Source organism: Megalops cyprinoides, chromosome 2 (assembly GCF_013368585.1).
Source record: "Megalops cyprinoides isolate fMegCyp1 chromosome 2, fMegCyp1.pri, whole genome shotgun sequence".
Classification (NCBI taxonomy): Eukaryota; Metazoa; Chordata; class Actinopteri; order Elopiformes; family Megalopidae; genus Megalops; species Megalops cyprinoides.
The window spans coordinates 31,338,379-31,352,404 of record NC_050584.1 but is presented as its reverse complement, the minus strand read 5'-3'; the positions used below and the strand labels follow the sequence as shown (position 1 = coordinate 31,352,404).

Here is a 14,026-nt window from a genome sequence, read left to right as displayed (position 1 = left end):
ACTGCTGATGTATAGCACTCTGTGTCAGAGGAGAGCTGGGCCCACCATCTAGATGCACACAGCAGACCGGCCTACACTTAAACACACATAGAGCAGTACACAGGGACAAACAAGAGTCTCTGTCATACACATGAACACACACAACATATATGTTTATGCTATATATTTCCACACTGACATACACACACACACGCACATGTGCACACACACACTCACGTACACATATTATACAGAGAAAATATAGTCTCTCTCTCTCTCTCTCTCTCTCTCTCACACACACACACACACACACAATCAATCACATACACAGAAAAGCAATGCAGTCAGATGGGGCCCTATCTGATCTGATTTGTTACTGAAAGACTTAAAGTTAACTATTAAATTAATCATCTATTACCTTATAGTCCACAATTACAGATATATCATCCCTTACAGATAAAACTGTTAACTACATTTAATCTCTCAAATTTCATTCAGTTTTAATACATAGACATAAAATGTAGCATTTTATCGCATACATATTGTATGTGTAGCGAAGGGTGAGAGCAGTCACCCCACCTGGCCTCGAGCCCGGGTCTACGGGGTACCAACCATGCCACTTTGACCACGATGCCAAAGAGCCAGGCTCGTTGGTATGGCAGTCAGAGCGCATACTCAACCGTAGTGACGGCACTCCGTCACACTGCTCTCCCCTTCGGGAAGCGTGCCCATGCGCTTCACGCACCATGGCATCCCTCACGCATTCTCTTGCTGTACTTCTCCCATCCCAGGGTGTCCCACTCACCAGTACTTCACCCATCTCTGGGGTCCCTCACACCGTGCTTCACCCATCTCTGGGGTCCCTCACACACCGGGGTCAACTGAACCTGGGGGTCCCTCATATGGCTCACACACCGGGCACACCTCCGATGGCCTCGCGGCAAGCCATCCCACTGCTAACACCATTTGTAGCGAAGGGCGAGAGCAGTCACCCCACCCGGCCTTGAATCCGGGTCTACGGGGTACCAACTTGGCACTTTGACCGCAACGCCAAAGAGCCTGGCTTGCATGGGCACGCTTCCCAAAGGGGAGGGCAGTGTGATGGAGTGCCGTCACTACAGTTGAGTATGCGGTCTGACTGCTATACCAACAAGCCTGGCTCTTTGGCGTCGCGGTCAAAGTGGCATGGTTGGTACCCTGTAGACCTGGGTTCAAAACCAGGTGAGGTGACTGCTCTCGCCCTTCGCTACAGTATGTTAAATGTGAATTGCGAATTTGCTTTAATACAATACGGGATCCAAAATTAACACCCACCAGCCCACAAACTGGTAAATGTTCTCTCTGGCGGGTTAAATTTGCTGGGCCATCACCCACTCTGACGGGTGGTTTTTTGCATAAAATATCAAAGAACCACTGAAAATATGGCCAAAAGCACACTCCTTTCATTCTGATTCCTTTTTTAGCTACAGACGAAGTCAATGGCTGTCATTTGACAGTTGTGAAATCTTGTGTTGGTCATCTCTTTACAGTGTCTTGATGTCTGATATTTTTAACTGCCAACTTGCCAGGACAAAACTACCACGTAAAAATATTTACGAGAATCAGCATCAGAATCAGATTTACATCTCTCAATGAGTTGTAATCAAAACTGATAATAATGGAATAGTTAAATCTTGTAGATTAGATGGAAACAATGGCATGTAACTGTGGAGCACTCACAGGAATGAAAAGTACTGTTAGTCAAGGAAGATAAATTTCAGTCATAATGCAAGGATCTCATGGAGAGTTGATACACAATACTCTCACCTGTTTATCTGTGGTTTTATTAAATTTAATGTTTAATGCCAAGTTGTCTGATAAAGCTGTTCAAATAGAAGGGCTAATTTTGAATTAAATTTGCTATTACCTGACACATTGAAACAAATAACACTTGCAGTGTTGCACAGCATGTCTGTACAATGGTGGTGTTTTTTATACATAAATTATTTTGGCTTGGAAAAATCCAACTGTTCAGTAAATAACTTGATCCAGCAGGAACCCTGACTGGTGTACCCAAAAGTTAAATTCAGTCCCTGCAAAATGAATTTAGTGAGGCCACAGGATGCTGATCAGCAACTGCCAAGAAAGACAGTGAGGATCTGCTAACAAACTACAAGCTTACTGTAAAAGGTCCTTCAGCTCCCAGGGTTTAAAGTTTTTTAGGTGGATGGTGCCTGGATCCAGAGAGTCACCTTCAAGAAGGTATGGTGCCCGGGCCAACAGAACCACCCTGTGCACCCGGAATGTGTTGGACCCAACACAGAGAGAAACATCTGCTTCAATTTCCTCAGCGAGTAGCCTGTCAAGATAGAAGTGGTGTAAAGTAAGTTAAGTCATTATTATTTAAACAGTAGATATGAATGAGAATATTGCAATACTACCCACGTGTGTACACTTCAGTACAGAACATACAAAAATAGAACAGAGAAATGGATGCCCTGGGAAGACTTTTCTTCCTTTTATGTGTGAAGTCAGGCAATGGTCAATGTTAAACAGGAGTCTCCTCATATAGCATCTCATCACACTGAGCAGCAAGGTCTCCATTTTAGACAGAAATCAAAGGGAAGGTATTTTAAGGTAAACACATCACCAGTGGTGTTGAGATACTGAACAAACCAGCTTCCTTTGTACCATACTCGTGTCACATGACCAAATGGAGCATTTTTGATTTTGATTTGATGCACTGTTGCAGTCATGAACAGATATTGCCCTCATTCTCCTTCACTTCACTACCACTCCTGTGAGAGTGAAAGGCCTTGAGCTGGGTGACCCAGAATTTACACCCCCCCCCCCGCCAAACAAACAGCACTGAGTTTAGCTCCTCTGCATCACTTACGAACAGTGGTAGTGACAGGGAATTGGGTTGGGAGGAAATTAAGGTCTCTTAGTGCAGCAACTGAGAGCGGCTGTGTGGCGGCTGAGTGGCACAGCAGCAGGCTCACTTACTGTTGCCACTGGAATGCCAGCAATACCGCTGTTTGGAAAAGAGGGCAAGTGCATTTACTCCTCACTGCTTCTGTGAAGGCACTTTATACGGCACCAGATGAGCATACATGTTAATACGAATGAATATCACTGACCATGATAATGCTGGGCAAGGTCCACTCTTACATTACACATTTTTACATTGTACGAAATGTTTTTGATCCTGGTTCCCTCAAATATACTAATTTAAAGGCAGACATCTAATGATAATGTACCTATATAAATACCTTATACCGTATGGCTACTGTGTGCAATTACAAACAAATGTAGCTTAAACCCAGCTACAGATCTGAGTATTTCCTAAATGCTGAGCATGCTTGCCAAATGATGGTGTCACAGACGTCACTGACGACCCTTGACCTCTCCAGAAACATTATCTGCCTAAAACAGACATTTGTAATGTCTCCATGTTACAAAAAGGCGATGTTTATTATGGCAACCAAAATATATATAACTCAGAACTGTATAGCCTTTAACAAAACCTGATCCTCTGTAGAAGCAACACAAATATAAAATACCAGCTACAAGATTTTTGTGTGAACACTATTACACATACAGTAGATCTAGAAAGTCTACACCCTTTCAAAATTTCTAATTTTTATTGCCTTGATGCCTGAAATGAAAACCTATTAAATCATTTTTTTCCTACTTACATTTACACAAGGTAACCCCCAATGCATGGTTGCCTAACCCATCAAAGTCAAAAGAAAAGGCAACACATTTCTGAATATTCATTTAAAACAGAAAAACTACCTTGGTTGCATAAGCTTACACACCCTTTATAATGGGAGTTTGTGGGCTAGGGTAGGCCGTAAAGATCTTAGGAGCAAAACATGGCTCCACTGCAAGAGCACTTTTGTGCAAAAAGCTTTATTTACAGTGCCACCCATACAAACTGCAAAATCCAAAATACAAAAAAGTGCAAATATATACATACAGTGCTATATACAAAAACAAAGACAAACAAAACAAATAACAGTGTGGTAGCTGCTAACCACTGCTTTCTCTCATAAATAAGCATACACATACTCCTCGGTCTCCCTTTCCCAGGGAATGGCTAAGGGGCTTATTTTCTACAGCCGACTAGCCTAAGAACATAGTCCCTACTGTCAAGCATGGTGGTGGCAGCATCATGCTATGGGGTTGTTTCTCTTCAGCAGGGACAGGAGCTCTGGTGAAGACAGACAGGAAAATGTATACTGCAAAACATCAAAAGATTTTAGAGAAAAACCTGCTACGCTCTACAAATAAGCTGAAGATAGAGAAGAATTTCACCTTTCAGCATAATGACCCAAAGCGGACAGCCAAATCCACAGAAGAATGGCTGAAAAAAGTAAGATCATTCCTGGAACGGCCTAATCAAAACTCTGATCTCAACCTCACTGAAAATCTTTGGACTGACCTGAGAAGAGCTGTTCATAAGCAGGCCCCTTGTAATTTAAGTGAACTTGAACTCAAAATTGCAAAGAAAAATGGGATATTGTTGGCTACAATGTGTAAATAAAGCTAAAAACAGCCTGACTTCACTTGATTTCAGCCTTTAAGGCACCAAAAGCAAGACATTTTGAAAGGGTGTATAGAATGTCTAGGTCCACCATATATACTTTGCGAATATTAACATGTCAGCAGTCACTTTTTTACTCATGAAGAACTGCCTTACTTTGCCCGAGACCACTAGAAAGTGAAATTGCTAAACAAAAAACCTCAAGTTCAGGGTTTGCCTGAAAATGATATTGTCGCTGAACTCTGTAGGTGCTCAATGTTATTAGGCCCTACAAAGATGACTGCAAAATGTCTTTTTTTGGTCTGCACAGTGAGCATTAGTTCACGAAGAAAGCAGCGAGAGTAAAGTTAAATTTAATGGCACTATTTACTGTTAATGGTGAATCATATATGATCAAATAGCTAAACAACAGGGTAGTAACAAACAATCGTGATAATGATGATCAAAGACAACTAGCTAACTAAAGTCTGTTACAAGAGCAAAATGTAAAGGTACATCAAGCAATGCCAAGACCAATCTGACAAGACACTGTACGGGGAGAATATGCAGGAGGACTCGCTTCCACACACATTCGTACACTATCTAGACCAGTGTTTCTCAACCCTCTCCTGGAGTACCCCCTGCCCTACATGTTTTAGATCTCTCCCTGCTCCAACACAGCTGATTCAAATGATCAACATCGTTATGAACTCCTGAAGCTGGTCAATAATAAACTGATCATTTGAATCAGCTGTGTTGGAGCAGGGAGAGATCTAAAACATGCAGGGCAGGGGGTACTCCAGGAGAGGGTTGAGAAACACTGATCTAGACAACTACAATAGGCCTAAGCAAGCTACTGTTGTTGGCCCGGTAATTTGGCTAACTATCTGTATTGTAGCGAAGAAGCCTCAATACTAACGGGTTCACCTGCAACAGATGCTAACTTAAAGTGTAAAACACGTGCCACAATTTTTAATGATGAGAACCTGCAAGGTTTATTTCATTTGTCGCAATATAAATTTGACAGCAAGCAAACTTAATTATTTAATTCATTCTGTTCATATTGTTTCAACATCTGTGGAGTTAAGTACATGTAGCAATTAACTGTTGGCTTATTATTTATGTATTTGTGAATCACCAAGAATCCTTATTAAAATGAAAAGAATCTAACTGTAAATACTTTAAAACATAGCTCAACTCATTTTCACACCTGAAGCTAACACTACAGTAACGTTAACTCTGAACATTACATATCACTGAGGTATTCAGAAATACAAGGTAAATCAGTACAGTCTAAGATAACACTTTTTATATTACCACAGTAACCAGCTGCCTGCGACCCCTCCCGTATACAGCACGTAGCTCTAATAATACCAAGGGAAAACGCTGCTTTACCTGTTAAAATCCTTTGATAAGGCAGATGCCAGACATTTCTTCAGATTAAATCTTGATTTTCTGTCTTTCATTTGAAAGTCTCGCGTGACTTCTGTGGTAATCATGGTATTTCCAAACAATGACGACATGTCATATAGTGTGCACCAAAGTTTACACACACGAGCAGCACTGCATGATTCTCTGAAGGAAGATGGAAGGAGGTTAGCGACATGTAGCTAAAAGTATCCATAACTCCCCATTTAACATTCCTAGAAAAACTCTTATAAATGTGATGTTTTCGCAGGAGCATAGACTAATAGTAGTACGGCAGGTATATTATGCCATATACAGCAACATTACGGATTGGCGTGTACGGACACTGCCTGGTCTACGTTATCTGTGAGTTGAACCGTGTTTGGCAATCAAAATATGAAATGAAAGCAGTTAGGTAAACTAACTGTAGCTAAAATTTTCATGTAAATTAACAAAGTCTAACCTTTGATATATAAATTCGGTTTCCCACTCGTTATACATATAGCTATAGCTAGGAGATTGGGCCCACCAAAGTAATTCAGTGCCTCATTCAATTGCCCTCTGTCCACAGCATACACGCCTAGCTATGCTAAATGTAGTTTTAAGGCAGTAACCGTTTAGCCCCTCGTTCTGACAAGACACTTGTCGGATTTTTTAAAGCTCAAACAAATGTCGAAATAGAGCCGCTGGTTGTAGTACAAAGCATGTTACCTGGATAGCTAACGGTACGTATCTATACTAATGTTGCCTGGCAAAAACCAATGTAACATCGGGGCACGAAAGAAAGATAAGCGTTACTTAATGTTAGCTGTGTTGGCTATGCAAATACCAACACAAAATAAATCTGCGAGCTACAAAATATAGCTGATTAAGGTCCATTACATTGAAAGGAACCACACAAAGCAGGAGATCAATGCAGTCTAGCTTATCCAGCTAATAACCTGCTAATAAAAAGTCTACAGAGGAAGCTAGCTATGGGACTGGCTTCGATATCCATAATAGTAAGGATGTCGATATCCACCTCCCAAAAGGGCGTTTGAAAACATACCAAACGCCAGCCTAAACGTTAGATATACTAGCTATTGTCAGCTAGCTAATTAAACGCCCTGTCGTAACGCTGACGTAGATAAGTTAGCTCGATAGCAACATAAACACAGAGAAAAGTGGTCAGCTAATTAGTCTGTATACATATTAAATTACTATTCGTGCTGCATGGAATTGTGTCCGAAAGAATTAGTATTTCACATGAGGAAAAAATGAAACTACCATAGGCATAGCATCCACTCTTACCGTAACTCGCCTCAACTCAAAACACATGCACTAAGGTTTACCTTAGTGACGACTTCTACGGGAAGCTTGATCTACCGTTGAATCTCGTATATAAGTGCACATCTGTAATAAAGGGCTCGTGTGCTACTAAACGTTAACTCAAGCTACATTCAGGGAACTAATACAAGTAACATACCATATTAAGTTGTTCATAAATATGTTTTAAAATGCCATATGTATATTGTGTTTAAAATAATTGCAAGTTTTTTTTATGTACGTTTTCTTACAAGCCTAGTTAGAGACTGTCAGTGCGCACGCAAAGCATACTGAAAACACATTGGAGCATTGACCTGACGATGTTGTGTTATGTACGTATTGACAACTAGCCTACCTGTCACTATGGTTTATTGATATGCTTTTAAATGTATTTGTCGCCTTAATGCTAATTTAATATAATCCCATAGGCTCTGTACCTCTGTAGTTGTAATTCTTGTTTCTGCTCCCTCCAGTTCTTTGCCCTAGGCTATGGCCCCGAATATTTTCTACCTGAAAAAGGAGGTGTTTATAGCAAAACAGACTGTGTAACATAGCGGAACTTGCACTTGCAGCGTCCGAAGGTGTGATGATATTATTTATTATAAAGCTTAGATATAACCTAACCAACCTACCGATGCCGATCCCCCTTCAAAAAAAAAAAGAAAAAGAAAAAGACAAGCCCCAGGCAAATCTTGATAGCTAGAAACGCCCCCTGGCACTGTAGGGCCGCTACCGATGATTAAAAATAACAATTTGGCCAATACCGATGTTTTTTTTTTAATTGTGTTCTTGTTGTTATTCCCCCTTTGTACCAGGGAAACAAAGAAATCTTCATTATAAAAAAATAACTCAACTGTTTTAAAGTCTTTCAGCCTTTTTACGTGTGAAGAAAGAAAGACCTGGCGCACCTAGCTAACTAGCTAGCTAAAACACTCAGACTACCTAGCTAGCTAGCTAGCTAACTATAATGTTAATTTGGTAGCTAGCTAGCTAACAGTACTAAAGTTGTCAGAACAGGTTGCTTGCAGTAAAATTAACTACAGTCATGCACCGCTTAACTTCCATTCGGACAACGTCCGTTCACATAGGCCTATACGTCCGTAGTCCCATAAGGTTATAGTTAAGTTTAAAAATCCCGATCGCAGAACGGGACGTAGTGAAGGCAACGCTTCCTGCACGCAACATGTTGTCGGAGAAGTGAAAATTTAATAAAAAATTAAATGGTCTGAACCCAGCGGTCTTAGAAATTGATACCCTTGTTTATCGCCCGCCACTCCGAATACCGAACACAAATGCAGTGGCGGCAGGTGAGCTGGAAACAGGGGAAGCCCGAACACTAGGCCTACCTTTAAATCTATCATTACTTTAAACCTGTTGCCCTTTATCCTCCTACAAATCATTCACAGAATAATTGACACCAATGATGTAATTACAATAAATGATTATGCTCGCGAAACACCAGAGATCGTCTGAAATTTGTGTGCTATTGCGAAAGCTACAGCATGAGATTGTTTAATTAGGCTAACAAGGATGGCAATTTGAATAATTAAGTGGCAAGTAATCCCAAAGCTTTCTCTTAAATGTTTCACATTATAGCTTTCTTGTGTTACAAAATTCAATTTACAAAACGGAGCTAAATGAGTTAAATCGATTTAAATGACTGAGAATAAACTTTTGGGTTAGGTTGAAGGCAATGAACAATAACGTTTAGAAAACAGTCCTCACAAAAGCTGTGATGTGTCATGAGCATTTACGAGCAGTAATGTAAATCGATAAATACCATCTTTGTTAATTAAAAAAACTCACGTTGTAGCTTTCGCAAGCACACAAACTACAGTCAATCTGCAGTGTTAATCATTTATAATTACGCGATTGGTGTCAATTCTGTGATTTATTTGTTTTATTGTTAATCAAGGAGGATAAAGGGCAACAGGTTGAAAGTAATGATAGATTTAAAGGTAGTGTTCCGGCCAGCTCACCCGCCGCCACTGCACAAATGACACCAATTGCTAAAACTTCTCACTTAACGAACACGTTTAATTATCAATTAAATCATTGAATTCGTTGATAGGAAATGAGCAATCTGGGGGATCAACCTTTGCCAGAAATATACAATCATAACTGGAATAAATTACTGCCTTAACCTGCCTTAACCCTTGGTCTGGTCTTGAGTAATGAGGGGAATCATGAAAACCCAGACAAGGGCAAAGAACCATAAAATGCCTGGTACCCTCTCGACAATGTGTATCTCATGTCTCATGCTAATAAAGCGATTGGCTGCCAGGCGTATAATGGTACAGTAGGCCTACATAGTATACCATATAGTATGGCGTTAACACAACGTACAAATCCTATTTCACAGAACGTATCGTGGATGTTAAGTGACGCATGGCTGTATTTGTTCAGAAGAGATGTGATGAGGCTTTATCAGTTTGATAGCTCGCTAGCTCTTTGTAATATGACGCCTGAGAAAAGTGCATGAAAGCCAAATTAGCTAGCAAGATATCTACCTTTCTACGTTATTTTTATTGTAGCTAGCTAGCTAGCTAGATTTGTCTTTGTAAGGTGGTATTTGTACTTCTCAGCTGAATGTGCAAGTAGCTTCCATGCACTTTGCTAGCTATCAAACCAATACAGCTTCTTCATGTCTCTTATGAACAAATAGTTAATTTTAACATTCGTACTGCAAGCCAAGGTATTGATTTCTGATCTTAAGTACTGTTTGCTAGCTAGCTAGCAACTTAATGTTAGTTAGCTAACTAGCTAGCGTTAAGTGCGCCAGGTTATTCATTTAGGGTGACCATATGTCCTCTTTTTCCTGGACATGTCCTCTTTTTGGGACCTAAAAATGCGTCCCAAAAAGAGGACATGTCCAGGAAAAAGGAGGACTTATGGTCACCCTCATTCATTCATTCACTGACTGAAGAGTTACTGGCTGCCATATGAATAACGCTAATTCTAGTACCGCCTACTGGATCTTCTCCGAATCTGCAGCTGGGTAGGCTACTGTTGTCCGAGTCAGACATCATATAACCAAGACAACATTTAGCAAGCGCAAAATTGATGTGACACAACAGATAAACATTGGCCACTACCATTGGTGAATATCATCTTATTTGCCGATAGGCTGATGGCAGTCAACAAGGTGAATATCGGCCGATACCAATGTGTGGCCGATAAATCGATCTATCCCTACTTTGCCCTCACAGAGACATGGATCACCCTGGACAACACCATATACAGCTGTTTCCACTGTATACTGCTACTCCAACACAGTCTGGCCCTCTGGGGACTGGGATGCTCATATCTCAGTCCTGGAAATTCTCTGTTTTCCCTCTCTCTCATGTGTGTGTTTCCTCTTTTGAACTTCATGCTTTTACTATCACTAACCCCTCTAGAATATGCATTGTTGTTGTTTACAAACCACCTGGGAGACTTTCTAAAGGAACTGGATTTTCTCCCCAGTTCCTTCCGAGAAGAAGCATCCCCCTGATCCTGCTGGGGGACTTCAGCATTTGCCTAGAGACCTCTCAAGTTTCTGGATTCTTTCCCCTGCTCCACGCCTTTGACTTCACCTTTGTGCGGTTGCTTCCGACACAGAAGGCAGGGAAATGACCGGTCCTGGTTTTCCTGAGGGATTGTTCCACCTGAAAGTCAAACCTCTCCACCTCTCTGACCATTACTTTGTCTCCTTTCTCTGTCTGTTCGTCCTCAGTGCCTACTTCTGCCACTTCTCACTGTAACATATGCAGCCTGTCACTTTCTCTTCCGCAGTTCTTGCTTCTCCCCTGCCCCTTGATACTTTCACCAAACTTTATACTGATCCTGGGGTGTCCACCTTTCTCTCCTCTCTGTCAACTTCCTTTGATTCTTTCTGTCCTCTTGCTTGCGACCCACTCCGCCTTGTCCATTGCTAACAGATTTACTATGTGAGAATGGGAGCAAGCTGTGTGCCTCAGAATGGAAGTGGAGAAAATCCAGCTCCTCTACCAATCTACTGAACTATCAAGCATTTCACATTTTGTATGTGTGATGTCTGCTAAGGCTTCCTTTCATAAATCCAAAATTTTTAAAAATCACTGTCTAACCCTGTTAGACTGTTTTCTACCTTCTCTTCCTTCCTCAATCCTCCCTCTCCCCCATCCCCCTCTGATTTCTCTGCAGATGACTTCACAGAACACTTAAACTGGAAGATTACAGATATTCAAAACTCCCTCCTGTCACCACGGCCTCCATCTCTCTCCTCTTCCTCTTTTTCTCCCTCCCACTCTCCCTGTTCTCTTTCTAAATTCTCTCCACTTTCAGATGTTGATGTTGCTCAACTTCTGACATCACACCTACCTGCCACCTGTGCCCTGGATCCCATTCCCTCACCACTCCCGCAGACCATCATTCCCAGCGTTCTACCATTTGTCTCACTCATTCACTCAGATGAATTTGTTACTGTCCACAGGCTGTGTGCCTGCAACCTTCAACGAGGCACGAGTGTTATGGTCACACTCATTGGTTTTGGAATGTTGTTAGCTTGGTCTGACACTGTTGGTCATTCAACTCGAATGGATAAACTTCTGCTGTTTTGTGCTGGAAATTGCTCTGGATAAGAGTATCTGCTATATGAATGTAATGCAATGTAATGTAATGTAATGAGTCACACCCCTGCTGAAGAAAAGGACTCTGCATCCATTTGCTGTCTTCAGTTCTTCAATCAGCCAGAGAATCCTCCCATTCCTCAATCTTAATTCTTCTGGACCTTTCTGTAGCCTTTGATACAATTGACCACACCTCACTAATTTCTACCCTATGTTGGGGATCTCTTACTGCTCTTTTTTGATTTCAGTCCTATCTCTCTGGATTGTCTTTCAGGGTTTCCTGGAAGAGTGATTTCTCTAGACCCCACAGCCTGCCTACGGGTGTCCCTTAAGGCTCTATACACTCTGCACCCCTTCCTCTTCTCTCTTTACATGCAATCTCTTGGCTCTGTCATCTCATCCCATGGCTTTTCATACCGCTTCTATGCTGACAACACTCAACTTTTCTTGTCTTTTCCTCCATCTGCGTGCATCTCAGCTTGCCTGGAGGACATTTTACAGTGAATTTTGGACTGCCATCTAAAGCGTAATCTGGCTAAAGACTGAGATGCTTTACATCCTCTCCAGGTCCTCCCCATTTCAAGATCTCACCTTCAGCCTAGAAATTGTAAGGTATTTCACCAATAGCACTCCTACTGCCAGAAGCCTTGGAGTAATGCTAGACAACCAACTGTCCTTTTTTCAGGTTGCAGTGGTGGACCAGACGTGCAGATTCTTTTTATACACCATCCAAAGGATCTGCCCCTACCTCACTATGTATTCTACACAGCTTCTAGTTCAGGCCCTGGTCCTCTCAGGCTTGGACTACTGTAACTCCCTCTTTGCTGATCTTCTTGCCTGTGCCATCAAACCCCTGCAACTAATCCAGAATGCAGTTGCATGACTTGTCTACAACCGCCGTAAAAGTGATCAAGTCACACCCCTCCTCACCTCACTTCACTGGATTCCTGTTTGCTGTTCACATCAAGTTCGAATCTTGGTGCTGGCATACAGGACAGTGAATGGGACATGTACAGTATATAGCAACAATTGCATGTGTTCTCCACAATTCTGAGCTGTGAAGTAGGGTGGCAAGACGGAAGCCTCTTCTCTCAAAGAATATCCAGTCTCATCTGAATTACGCAAAAAAGACTCTCTGTATCTCCTGTTGCCATGTGGAAAAGGGTCTTATGGTCTGACAAGACTAAGGTAGAACCTTTTGGCCTCAATTCCAAATGATGTTTGGTGCAAAGCCAACATAGCCCACCAGCCTGAGAACACAGTCCCTACTGTCAAACATGGTAGTGGCAGCATCATGCTATGGGGTTGTTACTCTTCAGCAGGGACAGGAGCTCTGGTGAAGATAGACAGGAAAATAAATACTGCAAAACACCAGTAAGATTTTAGAGAAAAACCTGCTACTCTCTGCAAACAAGCTGAAGATGGAGAATAATTTCACCTTTCAGCATAATGACCCAAAGCGTAGAGTCAAATTCACAGTAGAATGACTGAAAAAAGGAAGATCAATGTCCTGGAAGGGCCCAATCAATCCCCTGATCTCAACCTCATTGAAAATCTTTGGACTGACCTGAAGAGAGGTTTTCATAAGCAGTCCACTTGTAATTTAAGTGAACTTGAACTCTACTGCAAAGAAAAATACAAGAAAATTGCAAAATGAAGTGAGAAGAAGTGAGAAGTTGGTAGAGACATATCCAAACAGACTCACTGTAGTGATCAAAGGAAAAGGTACTTCAACCAAGTATTAATTGAAGGATGTGCATACTTATGCAACAAAGACATTCAAAGTCTTTTCAGTTTTAATATTTTTTTTTGAATGAAGTATACTGTAAATGGAAAAAAAAACAATCAGCAACAATAAACTATGTGCACAAACAAGAGTACTTAGTAATATTGTTTAATGTAACGTACACACATTTGCCTTGTACATCACAATAGCGGTCAATAGTGTGTAATAATTTTACACAATGGACAGAATACATTGTTTGTGATGTACCTACAGTAGCAGGAGAAATTGTATGAACTGTTTTATCAATAAATAATGACACACGATCTAGTAATGATACTCATATTCTTCTAGATGCAACATTAGGTGCTGGGATGGAACATGAAGAACAGGAAAAAATGAATGTAAAGGTAATTATGAGACAACGACAATAATGTAATGAGAGGTAAGTAACTGAGTGGCTGGAGAGTACAAAGAAAATACCATAACTGACCATGTCCTCCAGGCATTAAATGT

General features: G+C 41.2%; 1 protein-coding gene across 1 annotated transcript in view; it reads right to left on the bottom strand.

Annotated features, from left to right (window-relative positions):
• The window catches only part of btbd8 (BTB domain containing 8), a 34,672-nt gene extending 28,616 nt beyond the window's left edge, over positions 1-6,056 (bottom strand). The window contains exons 1-2 of the mRNA XM_036521065.1: positions 5,882-6,056; positions 2,141-2,317 (exon numbers count right to left, since the gene is read on the bottom strand). Of these exons, the coding sequence (XP_036376958.1) occupies positions 2,141-2,317; positions 5,882-6,009 (305 nt within the window). The 5' untranslated portion in view covers positions 6,010-6,056. The remainder of the gene's footprint in view (positions 1-2,140; positions 2,318-5,881) is intronic.
• Positions 6,057-14,026: the final 7,970 nt, after the last annotated feature.